This window comes from Cladophialophora bantiana (genome assembly GCF_000835475.1).
Source record: "Cladophialophora bantiana CBS 173.52 unplaced genomic scaffold supercont1.3, whole genome shotgun sequence".
Taxonomy (NCBI): Eukaryota; Fungi; Ascomycota; class Eurotiomycetes; order Chaetothyriales; family Herpotrichiellaceae; genus Cladophialophora; species Cladophialophora bantiana.
Genome location: NW_015971577.1, coordinates 2,242,098 through 2,257,260, shown reverse-complemented (window position 1 = coordinate 2,257,260; position 15,163 = coordinate 2,242,098). Strand labels below are relative to the sequence as shown.

Here is a 15,163-nt window from a genome sequence, read left to right as displayed (position 1 = left end):
CCTGGATGGACCCGGTCAGGGGCCACAATCTGGGGCGTGGAACTCAGGGAATGCTATGCGTGGATGTCTGAGGTCGGGCAAATGTGGAATGTATACGACATTTAAGGCGGTCTCAAATGGTTTCAACCAGCCACCAGCAAATCAATGAGTGGTATCTGGAGCGATGCGGGGATGCAAATGATTATGCATCGAATCAAGACCGTCGAAAAATCAGCAAGTAAGAGTGGAGGCGGCGCGGGCCGAATCGGACAATGAATTTCGTCTTCTGGCTCTAAACAGTAGGGGAACTTTGCAGCTAGTCATCTTGGGCTTTCCTCCAAGTCAAAGGAGAAGCCTTGAGCGCTGGCTTAAGATCCGCAATACGAAAATCCAGAGGTAACAATAAAATAGAAAACAAACAACGTAGCTCGACGAGGGGAAGCAAAATACGAGTCGACATTGATATCTAGGAGGACAGGGGGCACGACAACCGAGCAGAGAAAATGGGGAGGTCTCACACAGGGTAACGACCGATGCGACATTCTACTTCGTTTCGAAACAACCAGGACTGTTTTTAATACACATTTTGCAACCCGACGGTCCACTGAAGTACCTATGCTGTTCTTGACAATTGTCCCTCGTAGGTAGATCAGGCCGACTGTGCATCATGTATCCATAAAATGGGTGTATGCTGCATTAATAGCTACTAGGACATCGCAACGCCCATTGGGGGAGCAGAATCCAGCCAGCCAGCCAGCCAGCCAGCCAGCCAGCCAGCCAGTCAGTCAGTCAGTCAGTCAGTCACTGGTCGAGCACCTGACGTGTAATTGATAATTTGATATGCCAGAGCGAAGAGTCTCCCGAAGTCAAGACAAGAACCACACACACTTGAGGGGCACTATGTGCAGGAAACCAAGGTGTGGAGTGTCCACCTCGCCGCTATGTGCGATTGGTGTGTACAACCACTTCTTCTCTCCTACCGTCACAAGTCCGGTGGATTATATGCCTTTGACCTCGTTGACGAGTCGTCCTAGGCTGAAGGTGGACTCCACGACTTCCAAATATTCCATAGCTGGGTAAAATATAAATACAGTCCCCCCTTCTCTTTCCCCGCGCGTCCCCTGCCTTCCCTTCTCTCTATCTCCCGATCTGTGTCGCAATCTTGCTGAGGGAGAATGCTATTCACATCTCGTAACCGCCTCGCCTCGTCCCGGATTCAGGACAACTAGATATAAAATACTAACACGACCTGGTTTCTGGTACCAGTATTGTTTCCGCCCGACGCTGTTACATACAAGTATATTGTGAGACCGTCAAGCAAGGAATGAAGCAGGAAAATGACATGGTGACCCAAGTCGAGGAATTTGTACATGATGTCACATGACCCTTCTCACGAGTTCCTGTTCAACGAACCCCACAGCTCTGCGCACAGTTGAGCGTGGCGGCTTCCTCTGCAATATGCCGCTCACAAGCTTCATGTGATATGCCGACCCGGGTGTGGGGAATGGCGTTCAGTCTTACTTTCCCCTGTCGTAAAACGGTATTCCCTTGGTCGAAGCAATTGTCTTGATGACGGCATCGGGCGACTCTGTTGCCGTGATAGTGCCCATGAACTTGTCGAGTTCGAGTTCCATCCCGGAGGCATGGAGCTTGCTAGTGACCTGGTCCTTATCGATTGAGGAGTCGCCAACATGGTGCAGCTGGGGACGACCGTTGGCTGAGTCTGAAGCTGCACAAGGGCTCGAACGTGCTTCCGGCTTTGATCTGGACATCCTTCTTTCCATGCTGATGTCGATGGCTTCCTTGTTTCTAAGATAGACAGACAGCATGGGGTCCTCTGGGACGGTAAGCAAAGTGAATGCCGTCAATGGGATCCGGCGGCGGCTGCGTCGTAACAAGCATCAGCATTGAAAACATTTCTTGACCGCAAAAACCAAAGGACGCACTCTTCTCTTTTCACCGGTGCCATGACTGACTGCCCAAGGTGGGTAGGTATCTTCGCGGTACAGAACCTGATATCTTGCGGGACGCTGGCTGGGATTGTGTCCATATCAAAGACCTCCGATATCGACAGTCCGAGTGCCCAAGAACTCCAAACCGATGGCAAACTGATGGCTCAAACAATGGAGACAAAACTTGCTCATCTGGTGTAAAACAACGCAATATCATATAAAGAAGGGAGTCGAGGGAGGAAAACGAGATGAGTGTGGGAGGGGGGAGCAGGATGACCCCGAACAGAACTGACCAGGCAAGCACTATGCCTTCCGTTGGCCAATGAGACAGTGCCAACTGGAGCTAAGGCCCGTCCAGCCTATCAATGGGCAGCAGGCTGCACTAAGCCCCCAAGATCCCCAAGATTCATGCGTCCTGATTCGAAGGCTGACACATGGAGCTAACCTTTTCGGGCGTCTTGCGCCGCGTGCTGAGATATTTTTCCCGTTCTCCAATCTGCCGACCTGCATCCTTGGGCAATGTTCAAGTCAGACTTGGCCGTTGTATCATCCCTTTGTGACAGGACGACCATATCCCACGCCTGGCTGCACAAGAGGAGGACGCTGGGTTGTGGATCCGTGGTCTGCAAGAGCCTCACTCCGAAGCCTACCAGCCGGCAGTCCGACTGTGCGAGGGTGGGGCTATGCCGACCAGCATAATGCCAGAAGGTAAAGGAGGAGGAGGAGCTGTCCGGGGAAGGAAACTTGCACGCACGTGCTCTGCCGAGTACTCGATCTAATTTCTTGGAGAGTATCTGCTTTGCTGTGTCGACAAAAGTGTTTCAGATTAAGCTGTTCTTTTCTTCCAGCAAGCGAATGCTGCTCGCCATCTCTGGTCGTGCATGTTTGATGACTTACATGTGCTCTGTTCGTCGGAGAGAGTTTAGGTGACTTCAAGGGCAGAATGGAACTGACTGCTCAGTGCGAATTGAATTGTAAGAATCAGATATGTGGGACGAAACGACGATTGAATCTTTTTGTTTACCAGTGTCTGCACACGACGGTCGACGAGGTCGAGGATCTGTCTTGTGAAGAAAGCGACGGAGTCGTGGATCGAACCGAAGGTCCATTGCCCGTGTTGGATAGTAGCAGGTCATTCATTGTTGTGGAGAGGTGTCCGTCACGCGGGGTGGGGACATCTTCGTCACAGACAATAGAGAACGCTCTGTCGCTCGCTGAGAAAGGCCCTCCTACCGTGTAGTTTGCAAAGCGTCATGAAACTGAAGTTAGTCTGAACAGCACACAACGTTCGTCGTTTGCGGCCCCCAGTTTGACGCATCCCGCGATGCTATCACGTGCGCATGGTCCTGGATGCGCCAAAACATCTAATTGTGACTCCAGGTCTGAGATTGATCCAGTCCTGCTGCTAGGGAGCTCAACCTCTGCAGGTTTTCTCCAGCTCATTTTTTTTGTGAAGAAACGTTCCGGCCCGCAAAGGCCAAGTATGATGCGAGCAAGAACTGTAATGACTGCAATCCTGAAACTGGCTACCTCAGATGAATATGGTGAGATAGGGAGCAGAGTGAGCGGCTCTTTCACACCGACCTGTGGTCAGTGTTGTTACGGAAGGATTAAGAGTGAACTTATGGAAAGGAGGTTGAACTGACGTTGAGAGTGAAGTTGGCGTTCATGAAGCTAGTACAGGAGCTAGTGCTAGTACGTCCTAATATGGTACTAGTATTGGCGCCACACAGACACTGCCACAGCACGTGGCTGGTGAGCGCTCGGCGCGCCCCGAGACCAGCCGAACCTTGAAAACGGTACTTTTGCACTTACCCTCTTAGGAATGCGGAAAAACTATTGTCTGCGACACTAAATGCCATTTTCAGCTCGTCCAAGCGAGCATATCTTGCAACTTCAGCTCGCCCTCTTCCTTGGATTTCTCCTCCTTTTCTCTGTACCTACTGACAGGTTTGATCCTCTATCAACAACAGCTGATGCTGCTCCCAACGTGTATAGACGGGCGCTGACCCTCACAACCTGGCATACTCAAAGTCTCGAGGGCCTTGGTTCGCTCTGTTATACATGAGGCTACAGCCGCACATCGCTGCACAGCCTTACCAGGATAACTTCTGTTGGTCCTCGCTGGTCAGCTTATTGCTACGTTGTTACAGCTCTGTGCAAGGGTCTGGACTACGAAGAACAGCATCAGCATGTCAATCACTGAGCATTTCTTTCGTAAAGGGCTTCATTGGCCGTGGCGAATGCTCAGCCCCGATCGGCCCTCCTATCAAAAATGCCAACCTCAAAGGTCCGGACACAAGCATGAGGGCCGGCTCTTTAATCCAGAAAAATTTCAAAGATGAATCGAAGACCCTGGCGGGATGAGAGAGCTGAAGGATGTCGAACCTTCTCGAATGATAGTACCCTCGCCACCGACAATTTTGATTCCTGAACAGATGAACTAGCGAAGGGTTTTTGGGGACTTGGGAGTCAAAGTGTCGTAGGTAAGTCGTTATCCGCTGCTAAGGGGTGCCATCAGTACTTCAAATCAAGACTACTTGTCCAGTTCTTGCTTTTGCCAACACGTCATGGACATTGCTTCCTTCTATTTGCACCCTAGCATAGCCACGATGGCAAATGAGATGATACCCCAGAACATGAGGCATTAAAGGGAGCCTACCACGTCTGGAGCCTGCACTGCCGAAATCTTCATCTCATCATGACTCGTCCTGGGGCGAATGGTATCCAGAGACGGCAAAACTCTTGTCGGAGCCTGCTCTGATCAAAGCCAACCTTGGAACTTCTGTCTTTCGGGACGGGGTACGACGACGAAAGGGTGGTTCAGATCACCTCAAGAAGCAACCGCGAGTCTGCTCTGTCAGCTCTAGTGGCCTCTGCGCGAGCCACACAAGCGTCACCAGCTCCACCGCCACGCCGATGGAGCGGTCACTGAAACCTTGGTGAGAGGCAGTCCGTTCTTTACAGGTACACCCCACTGAAATGACTCTCCCAAGTCGATAGACCCTCAGTGGCGTCTTCCAACATCGCCATCGAAAGGCAGCCACTAACTGACAGGTTGCAACACTATTTGACAGGTGCAACAAGACTGGTACCAGCGTCTGGACCGTGTGCACTCGTCCCAGCCTTGATCCACGTCGGATGGAAAGACGACGCGAATGGTTGCCTTCCTTGTTTCTGGAATTCGATTCGGTCGCACCTCCTTGTAATTCTCAGCTGCCTCACCACTGAGGTGTCAAGGATTTGCGTCGAGAACCCTTTGCCGCTGATCTACACAGTAGCGCATCCACAATTCCAAAAATGCGCCAGTTGTGTTGATCAAGTGACTTGCACAAGTACAAAAGCTTTGAATTTATTGATTTTACGCCCTGTTTGGCTTTTTCTCTGATTGCTTCGGGGATGCTGGGCGGTGAGAAAGTTTGCAATTTACCCAAATGTGATCCTCTTGGTGGGTCATTTGAAACAGACAGACCCCGGTCTTCAACCTAATTTACGGTTAGGGGTTCCCCGGAAGGAAAACACGCCGCGGTACGAGTCTGAGCATCAGCATGGGTGCTCGGTTGCCTGCTCGTCGGTCAAGAGTGGACATCAGAGAGTGCAGAAGCAAGCTTACTCTCTGCAAGCTCGGTCCCATGTTCTTAGTGCAAGGCAACAGCTCGTTAAGGACGCTTTCTTGGTTAGTTAGTGCCCAATCTCTCTCACTAATCCTCTAAGGCAAGGGAGTTAGGACTCCATCTCCGTGGACGCCTCTCCTGCACCACCATCGTGAGCTGTCGACGCTCGTATGCACGGCTTCGTGCAGGAATTCCTGTTCAGTCGATGTTGAAAGAGATGCGGTGCTCTCGATGGCTATCTCATTCATCTTTCGGGCGCCACAAGTCTCCAGCCTTCCCGCTGTTGACGGATACCTGTCGACGCACTGTTTCCAGCGCTCCAAAGTTCCCAGGCCCTTTGGATTTCTGAGCCCTCGTCTCTCAGACTTTTTGACGCTGGGAAGGCAAACAGAAACAGAAAAGGACTCTGTTTTGAAGGCGCTGGTCACCGGCTACGGTCCGGGGATCCATCCCTACGAGACGCCCGCCCTACCTGCACCGAAACGTTGACTTACATCAGGCTAAGATTTCCGTAGCCTGACCCCTTTTCCCTCCGGCCCAGATCCATCTACTACGATCCTCTTCTGCGTTTCTGTCTACACTGTGCCTCAAGTTGGAGGGCGAAACAATGAGGCTGAGAACATCCGTCTATGCAGCCTGTGGCCATTCTCATACACCAGTCAACATCGCTCAAGAGTTCTCACGCTTCATGGCCAGATATGATACACACCACATCTGGATCAAAGAGTTGGGCATTGCTCACTGAGCTCCTGTGTCCAGAAGCTCGATCCCGCCAGTCGCTTTAAACTCGGCATTCCATGCGATTATCACTGCGTCCGCGTTCCTCCCTGTCTCATTCTATCCCAGAGAACAGGGCCGCGTTGAGAATTCCACGGACATCTCACTTGACAGGAAGCAGCACGTTCCCAAGGCGAACACTGTCGCGTGGGCACCTTGAGATAATAATTTTAAGGTGTCCAGAAGCTAAAATTTTCTTTTACTTGTTCACGTTCATCACCTTATATTCTAGACAGGTTTGCCACACTCCGTCGAGAACATGCGGATGACTTTATGATGAGGGACATCTTGCACCCACCTAAGCAACCTGACTAGAGGATGAATACCTTGACGAACCACACGTCCCTTCCTGCGCAGTTCGGGCGGCGTAAAGCTTTACAGTGACGGAGGAGGCACTTTTTCCGGCCTACAGTCAGCAGTGATGGTGTCAGCAAGGAGCACCAAAGCAGGGACGGGAGTGTATCATCTCGATAAGGACCCTACTGTGAAAGAAAAGTCTTCTGGCCCTTCTCCGCCCTCTCTTCATCTTCGTTGCTGCTACGCTAGCGTATATATGTGTCCATACAACAACTGACAACGATGATCCCTTGGGGATTCAGTGATCGAGTTCAAGTATCCTCGTCGGCATTTCATGCGAAGATCATGGGACCGAGATACACGGGCGTGGGGGAAAGGGTTATTCATTGTTAGCTCAACTGCTAGCTTTTCACTGACCATGAATCTAGAATATCTTGAATAGACGGTAGGACAACACAAAACTCATCGGGACGCGCAGTTGACGGGTCGGCAGACGGGAAGGCTGCCTCAAACATGGAGCCGAGGAGTCGTAGATATGACCCTAGGAGAGCCTTTTTCTGCTGGTTAGAAAATGTTCGTGGGCGCGCATATCGAGGCGACACAGGCCTTAGAAGCCAATTTTGTCCTGGCGTTCGCCCGAGAGGAGGCCAAGGAGTACCTTTTCGCAGATCGAGCAATGGCACCAGCGGGAGCAGCAAAGTCCTGGAGCAGGACTACGCCAGCCACGTGGGGGCTAGAGCAGGAAGCTAGCAGGTCAAAAGGCTGAAACCATGTATGTCTTTGATCGGAGAAACTCTCAAAGACGACAGGGACAACGAGATCATGCGGTGGGGGATTTTGATCACCATCACCGAGTACGAAGAGCTTCTAGTACACCGAATTGGATTACATACAAGTCTGGACTCGCACCCAGAGAAGAGGCACGAGTGGTGGTAAAAGACACACCGATACTTGCAAGTTAGTATTAATGAAGTACTTAAACGCTAGCGGTAGTCAGTAGGAGCTGCTAGAGCTGGGCGAATGGCAAAGCAAGAAAAAGGCGGATCAGGTCTCGTTTTTAGGAGTTATCGATCCGGAGTAGCTCGTTCGTAGCAGGGGAAACTACTGCAAGTGTATTCGCCAACCTGACCTTTCCCTCTCCTTAGAGTATATTTCTTTTCTTTCCTTCCCCGGAGCAATTCGAACTGCATGTCGTTCGTCCCAAATCAAGACGGAATCAACTCCGACAGAAGGTAGGTAGCCTGACAACTCATCTCCATTGTATGTATGGTGGCAACCACTTGAACATCGCTCGAACGCAGCTAGAAACTGAAGCACGGAAATGGTGAAAAGCGACTCTCGGAGGCTTCGGGGCAGATGAATGCCCCCTTCTAGTCTTCGCTTCTTGACCCGTGTTTCTCTTGTGCAGGGCGATTGAGCAAACAAGAGAAATAACAACGCTTCGGAGGTTTGTCAACTTGGCTCGACTTGGTCTTAACTTTGAAGAAGTAGGTGGTCCAAGGCAGGAGGAGGCAAGGTGAGTCGTAAAGCTCTGCAGGGACCGCAGGCTCATCGTTGTCGTTGTCACTCATTGAATGGCGGGTCCTTCTCCCCTTCAGTGTGGTTGACAGGAAATTGGACATCGTCAATGGCACCGGGCTGGGCACCTCTCGCTCACATCTGTACCACTTTTCGCTATTGGCGGTCGCCGAGGTTACAAATTACCAGTCGCTGTCGGCGTCTTTCTGCATTCTGTGGACCAGTTATGGGCATTTCGTGCTGCCATCAACGTCTTCAATACGTGGGTTTCGTTCTCTCTCTTGCTCTGTAGCTCCCGATTTGCATGCCACTTGAGCGGCTTCCGACAAGCCTTGTCATAGCGATATACTTAGCGCATCCTGAAAGAATGTATCTCTCTTCGCAAGCAGGGTTTCAAGCACAGCGCCTAGTGCAGGTGAATCGTAGAAGAACAGCCGGAGGTGACTTCGTTTCCTCGAATCCAAGGACTCCGATCTTGGGCTTCCGAGCAGCCATGTGCCTTGAAAACCAACCCTCTGACATGCTCTTGGCTCTTTTCTTCTTCTGAGAAGAATCTATCTCCCAGTTCTTCGGCCACGGCCCCCCACGAAACCATGTGCGATAGGACCGCTCCGTACTTTTCCAGGCTTGCAAGCTCAGAGACACAATCCAACGCCCGACTGGTCCGTTCGCGCAGATGATGGAAGATTGTTCTTTGACAGTACTCGAAGGAAGGCAGAAATATTTCTCGAGCTCGTATTCTAATTTCCCGCGAAGAGACATTGGTATATTGAGAGGATCTGTCCACAACATCGTGGTACATGAACATAAAAAGCACCGAAACCGCATAATGACACACATGTACCCATGATTGAATTGCGTCAGCAGCCTTGGAATCAGGTGGAAGTTTCTCATGGCCGCCACTGTTGTCGGGGGTAGGCGGATGAGCAATATATCTGCTGAGCGGGATCTCACGGTTGCTTGCCAGGTAGTGTCAGAAAATCGCATTAAGGCTTTTGTGGAAAGATGCATTGTTGTTGAGAAGCGGTATATTTCTGGGAATGTGCTCTAGCAGTTTCAATCACTCGTGGAGAAAGTGCGCATTGTTGCTGGTTCAAGCGTCCGGGATCCTACTCGCATATGGCAAAGTTCGGTGTTTGCAGGAGGAGATGGACGCCCATGTTGTCCATGAGCGCAATGCGCAAGACAAAGTGTCCACGGCCGTAGGCTTAGTGCACCAGCATCAGCGACCAACAGCCGAACGGATTCAGAATGTGGACGCCTGTAAGCAATTTCTCCAGCAAAGAAATACATCGTTGCCGCCAGGTGGCCGCCTTTAATGTGATGATCCCAGGAGGATGTGCACAGGCAAGGTTCTGGATCGACGAAAGTCAAGCAATTTTGTCTCTCAAAGCGACCAAAAGCATCCTGGCCTTCAGTGGCGATCGTTGCATTGTGTGTGTGGCGTAGATAGCCGCAACCCGCAAACATAGCACGAAGCCGCGCCTGGCTTCTAACTGCCTCCTGGAGCTCGACCACCCACGCTGGTCTTGCTATTCTTGCTGTTACTGCGCTTGTCCCAGATGGCCACAACGACCACATTTAGGGGCGTCAGGGCCTCCCCTGGACGGCGTCACTCGCTTCGTCGATCCACGAAGACGCTGATTAGGAGCGTCGTCAAATTCACCTAGGACGGTGGCTTCACTTACCTCGTCGTCGATCCACGAAAATGCCGATCAGGAGCCACACATTCACTCCCGGGCAGCAGCATCACTCACTTCGTCGATCCGCGAAACCGTCGAGTAGGAGCGATACAATCACTCCCAGACGGCAGCGTCACTCGCTTCCTCGATCCACGAAAACACCGACGAACTTCCCAATTCCAGTCGGATGATAAGTACATTTATCGGTAGAGCTGCAGCTGCGAAAGGACCTGAATTGCCGTTACCCACTACTGCCAGCGGCTTGGGATCAACACTTTATGGGCCGCCGGGTTCCAGGGGTTGCACTGGTCTTGCACTGAACGTGTGACCTTGTTCTGCCTCAAAAGGTCTGGAGGATGTTGAGGATCGTGGAAATGCTTCGCGGTCCTTGGAATAGGTTACTTCCTTACTCGTCCCCATCCGGCACTCATCGACCGTGTTTTACATGTCGAAACATCTGGCACTTTGCGCAGACTGCACTTGACATATCCATTCGGCACGCCTCTTGCATCTTCAATCGAATCTAAGATTGTTGAAGAATGGCCGCTTTGTGAATCCGCCTGCAAGCGGAACCCGTTGAACAGGCTCCCGTCTTTTGGCGGGTTGAGCCCTTCGTCGCTTCTCCCGTTGTTTGTGACTAGCGATACGAGAAAGACAGCGAAAGCATCATCCTTGTATCGTCCTTGATAATTTTCTGCATTTTTGTAAATGAATAGATACTTCACCCTGTTTCGATGAGCTGGAGATGACTCCCGATATTGATGCATGGTGAGGCTTTCCGAGGCACGTAGTTGCAATTGTGGAGCGAATGTATCTGGTCGGTCAAGATAGTCACCACTGAAACGAACCGAATGAGACAATTGTTTGTCATGCATACCATTGACTGAGCCGATATCTACTTCTCTTGAGGCAAGTGTGGGCCTTTGGACGCGTAGTGCGTCTGGTGACAAGGGGGATTCCGTCAGGCAATTCGCCGCAAAGGTTTGCTTGCGATGGCTTTGTCGCTCGACTACCATTCTAAGCTTCGTCCGGTGAGACTTGTTGTAGAATAGTCACGAAATGCATGATATAGAGTGCTCGGGCAGCTTTTCTGCAGTTACAAGGGAGGCGGCTTCGCTCAAATGGGAGCGTATACGAAGGAGCCGCTAAGCAACCTGTCTCATTGCCTCTTCTTCGTTGTCGGGGCTTGGTTGTTCCCAGTCGATCTTCTCCCAAACATGGGCTTCAGCCTCAGCAGCACCCACAAAAACCCGAGAGCAATAGCGAGAATCGTCAGAGATTCGATCGACCATGGACTTGCTGCCTTGAGGTTCAGGACTGGCACGGAGATACGCTCTACTAGCCTTCCTGGAGCATCACCCTTGACTGGTGCTGGGTCCAGATGGTAAAACATGGTTCTAGGGCCGAATAATCCTTCAAAGCCCAGCTGAATCCTATCAAAAGGATTGACGGGAAATTTGGTCCCGTCTTCAGCGGTGCAAGCCCAGAAGACAATAGGCCAAGGCATTTCGACTTCCGACGAGCTGCCGTTCTTTGGTTCTAGATATCGTAGATGTAGAGGTATGGTAACATCCCAGACTCCGTTAGCAGCTCCCGCTTCTCCAGCACTGCCATTCGGTGCCTGGAGTTCGAGTAGCATCGTTGATCCCCATTTTTTGACAACATAATCTGGGGCCTCCAGATCCGTCTCGCCTGCAATAGAATGCAATTGTCCGACGTGATGTAGTTTTTGAAAAAGCAGATCGTTGCTGAGGAAGGCGTATTTGTCGGCAAAGATGTGCGATGGAAGAGTCAAATAGGTCTGCAGTGCACAGACAGTTCCGGGGGGTTTATTCTTAGGCTCGGTCAGCGAGCCTGCGGAGGGAAAAGATATTCGTAAGTTCGGATGCAACCCGGTAGGCGTGTCAAACGAAACAGTATATTTCTGGAACCGTGCCTGATCTGGGCCAAAAGAATGATGGCGCGAAGGGAAACTGAAGAGCGTGGCTTTCGGATGGTCATCTTCTCCAACGACAGTAAGGAAGCCAGAGAGCTGAAGGTCCGAGGGTTCGTTTGCTGAGGACGCACTGAGGATACCAACCTCAACCCTGTCATCCTTTCCGGATTGCACATCGAGGTTCCAAGCATCAAGAGTCGTGAAGTCGCCAATTGGATCGTAGAATACAGGAGGTTGCTTTGACCAGAAAACAGTAAAGGTGAGAGCATGGGAGATGCTATCGTAATCAAAGTCCACCGAATCAGCAATGTTCATGAGCGACACCGTATGCAAACACTGCAGGTCGTTTTGTGCACAAACGGCATGGTATATGTAAGCCACAAGATGTTTGAGCGAAGAGAGGAGAGAATAGTACTGAAGGGACGAGGTTTGAGCGAAGCGTTCTGATATCAATGGAGGACTGATGAAGGTTGCGTCTGGCGAGTCACATCGAAGCTGTTTCCCGAACACTCTATGGAGGAGATTGCAGAGTCGATCGACCTGACCTTGGTGTAGAGGGGTGTATTGGATGTGTAAACCAGGGGAGATCCTTGACAGAAATGGAGTCGTAGTGTTGTAGGGATGTTCCGGTGCCCAACGAACATGAAGTTCATGGCATTCTCGCAAGTACTCGGCTATCTCTGCCGGCAGCTCTTCGAGACCCAAAGTCAAGCGTTCTTCTCGGGCTGCTTTCAATGCCCCCAGCAGAAGCTGTCGTTGGCGGACTTGAATATCAGCTGGATTGACGGCGTGACTGGGGTGAGTGACATATGTCGATCTCCTGCGCATGACTGGAAAACGCAAATGGCAGTATCGGCGTCCGTGCAAGTATTGACAATAATGTTTGCCTGCAATAGAACTGTTGGGCTCTGAAACCTTGGATCAAGTTGGTTGTTCAAGTTGTTTTAGTGTTGTGCACGAGAGACCAAATAGAGTTCACGCTAGCTTTATCGATAAGTGAAAAGCACTGACGTCCACCTCTTGCACCTCGCAATTTGTGATTCTGGGACTTTGGAACCTCACCATATCATCCCAGCCGCAGGCTGCTGGTCGCCGCCGCTGACCAACACCACCACCACTACCACAAACACTGAGAATAATCCTATAATTCCGATAGTCCTGCTAGGCACCTCTCAGACCATCCTCTTGCCTCTTCGATCTCCCCTAGCGCTACCAGACGGGGCCAACTCAACCTCCCCTGAGATGGCGCCCAACGTGTCCTCTTCCAGGACACAACTCTCTTACCCCCTCTACGCCGCCGACTTTGATCCTCTCAACCCAGATTTCCTGCTCGTCGGTGGAGGCGGAGGCTCGTCATCGACTGGAGTTCCTAACAAAATCTCCCTCATCGACACGTCCCAGCGGAACCAGTTGAAGGAAGTCATTGATATCGAACTTGCCAGCAATGAAGACTCCGTTACGAGTCTCGCCATTGCTGATTCGTCCGCTGCATCATTGACTGCTTTTGCTGGCATCAACAGCTCTGTTGCCGACCAGAATGCGGGAAGGAATGAGCATCTCAGATCCTTCAGGATTGGGCTGCCCGCCCGGAAAAGGAGGGCTGATGGGAGCACCGTGGATGGAGGTGGAGAGAAACCGCTGGCTCCAGCACCAGACTCACAACCACTGGGCCGGACCGCATTGTTCAGGCCTGCGACAACTACCAAAATCGACACATACCAGAGAGTTCTACGGTTTTCCCCTACCCAGAAAACTGGCCAAACCCGGCTTGCCGCTATCGCGTCTGGACTTGCATCAAACAACGAAGTGATAGTGTTCCGCCCAAATCCAAAACCGGGGCCGGATGATGAGGTTTCTCGCATCGAGCTTGGCAGTCGTGAGGCAGGGGACGTAGATTTGACGATGGAGGAGGGCGAGAAGGGTGGCTACCTCCTTGCGTATTGTACGGATGACGAAGTCTTTCTGCAGCATCTTCCGCCTTCGTCTAAACCCGATGTCCCGACCTCTCTTTTCCGGGCTTCTGAAATATCCACATCACTGCCTCCCTCGCAGCGACCCAAATTTCGAGCTTTGCGCTTTCTAACCCCTCGCCATCTACTACTTCTCAGGAACCGACCGTCACGAACGGGGGCAGATCTATTAGTTCTTCGAATAAGTCAAGATTGTTCGCAAGCCCGCATCTCCCTGCGCAAACAGCTCAATAAATCTATCAAGGCGGCAGTTGGACTGGATGTGTGCGGCCTGGCCGAGTCGGAGCAAGGCGAGAAGCAGTTCGCGATTGCTGTAGCAGGACAGTCTGGAGAGGACAGTTCGATAGAGGTGTTGGCGCTCGACTACTCGCGGGAGGCTGGACTGGGAGTTTTCAGATCATACGCATTCTTCAAAGCCGTCCATAATGGGCCTCTTACTCGACTTGTCTTCTCGAGCTTTGTCGGACCAACCCTTCCCGTCACCAAAGCAGTTGGACCTCAGTCCCTTCGCCTGGCCTCTGTAGGCGTTGACAAATGTGTCGTGGTCCATTATCTTCCTCTCCGTCCTTTCTCCGCAACCTCAGCCAAGACGCCACGATACGTGCTCATCCCTCCAGGCCGCTCCGAGGCGGTGCAGACATCATTCAGCGTTTTCTTCGCGCTTGTGGTCGTTGGTCTTGTTGCTTTCCTTATGCAGGCATTCTGCGAGATTCGTGGCGCCGTACCGCCCATCCTCGGCGCCCCGGGTTGGCTGTCACCGCGCATGCGCGAACTTGTCGCCCGACCCTATATTTTCGCGGACAGGATGAGTTCCGCCGCATCAGATATTCCTATCGCAGCACATAGTGCCACGGAGAAGCTCAAAGGCTCCGCCGACGAAACGACCTCCACCCTCTCTTCTGCATTATCGTCAGCAACCGACTCACTAAAGAACCTTGTAGAGGAGAACTCCAACCTGGAAACTCCAAAAACCATTATCGTGCGAGAGCAGCCTATGGGCGAAATCTCAACCGAAATTCTACAGTCGGATGCCGAGCTCATAAAGCAGGAGACGCTGAAGAAATGGGAGCAACTCAGTGAGGCACAGAAGAAGGGTTGGAAGCGCCGGTTGATCGACGCGGGCCACTGGGCAGAGCATCAGGGCGAGAACGTGCTGAAGGGCATCTTGTTTTCGGAGTTAGCTGGGGCCGTGGGGAATATGGTTGGCGGGGGATAAATGGATGAAATCGAAATGATCCCTCATGCCTGGTTTCGAGCAAGATCCGACGAATTTGGCACGATGAAGAGGGAATTTATGAATGTTGCGCTTGAGATTAGTCCTGCAGCCTATTTTCAAGTTCTAATACTTGGGTTTTTATACTCTATCATCGTAAATGTCGTTAATTTTTCGACGTCCCATCCAGAGAGGTCGCATGCGGGTCGATCCTCACGCCCCAAC

General features: G+C 51.6%; 3 protein-coding genes across 3 annotated transcripts; 1 reads left to right on the top strand and 2 right to left on the bottom strand.

Moving 5' to 3' along the window:
- Positions 1-1,496: 1,496 nt before the first annotated feature.
- On the bottom strand, positions 1,497-1,948 carry Z519_02715 (uncharacterized protein; the record flags this gene model as incomplete). The annotated part of the gene is made up of 2 exons (XM_016760471.1): positions 1,497-1,863; positions 1,926-1,948. The coding sequence occupies 2 exons, from the start codon at positions 1,946-1,948 to the stop codon at positions 1,497-1,499; spliced, it is 390 nt and encodes a 129-aa protein (XP_016623992.1).
- A 9,030-nt stretch (positions 1,949-10,978) lies between these two features.
- Positions 10,979-12,583, bottom strand: Z519_02714 (uncharacterized protein; the record flags this gene model as incomplete). The annotated part of the gene is made up of 1 exon (XM_016760470.1): positions 10,979-12,583. The coding sequence occupies one exon, from the start codon at positions 12,581-12,583 to the stop codon at positions 10,979-10,981; it is 1,605 nt and encodes a 534-aa protein (XP_016623991.1).
- A 414-nt stretch (positions 12,584-12,997) lies between these two features.
- On the top strand, positions 12,998-14,941 carry Z519_02713 (uncharacterized protein; the record flags this gene model as incomplete). Its single annotated transcript, XM_016760469.1, has 1 exon — positions 12,998-14,941. One exon carries the CDS (start codon positions 12,998-13,000, stop codon positions 14,939-14,941), a length of 1,944 nt encoding a protein of 647 aa, XP_016623990.1.
- Positions 14,942-15,163: the final 222 nt, after the last annotated feature.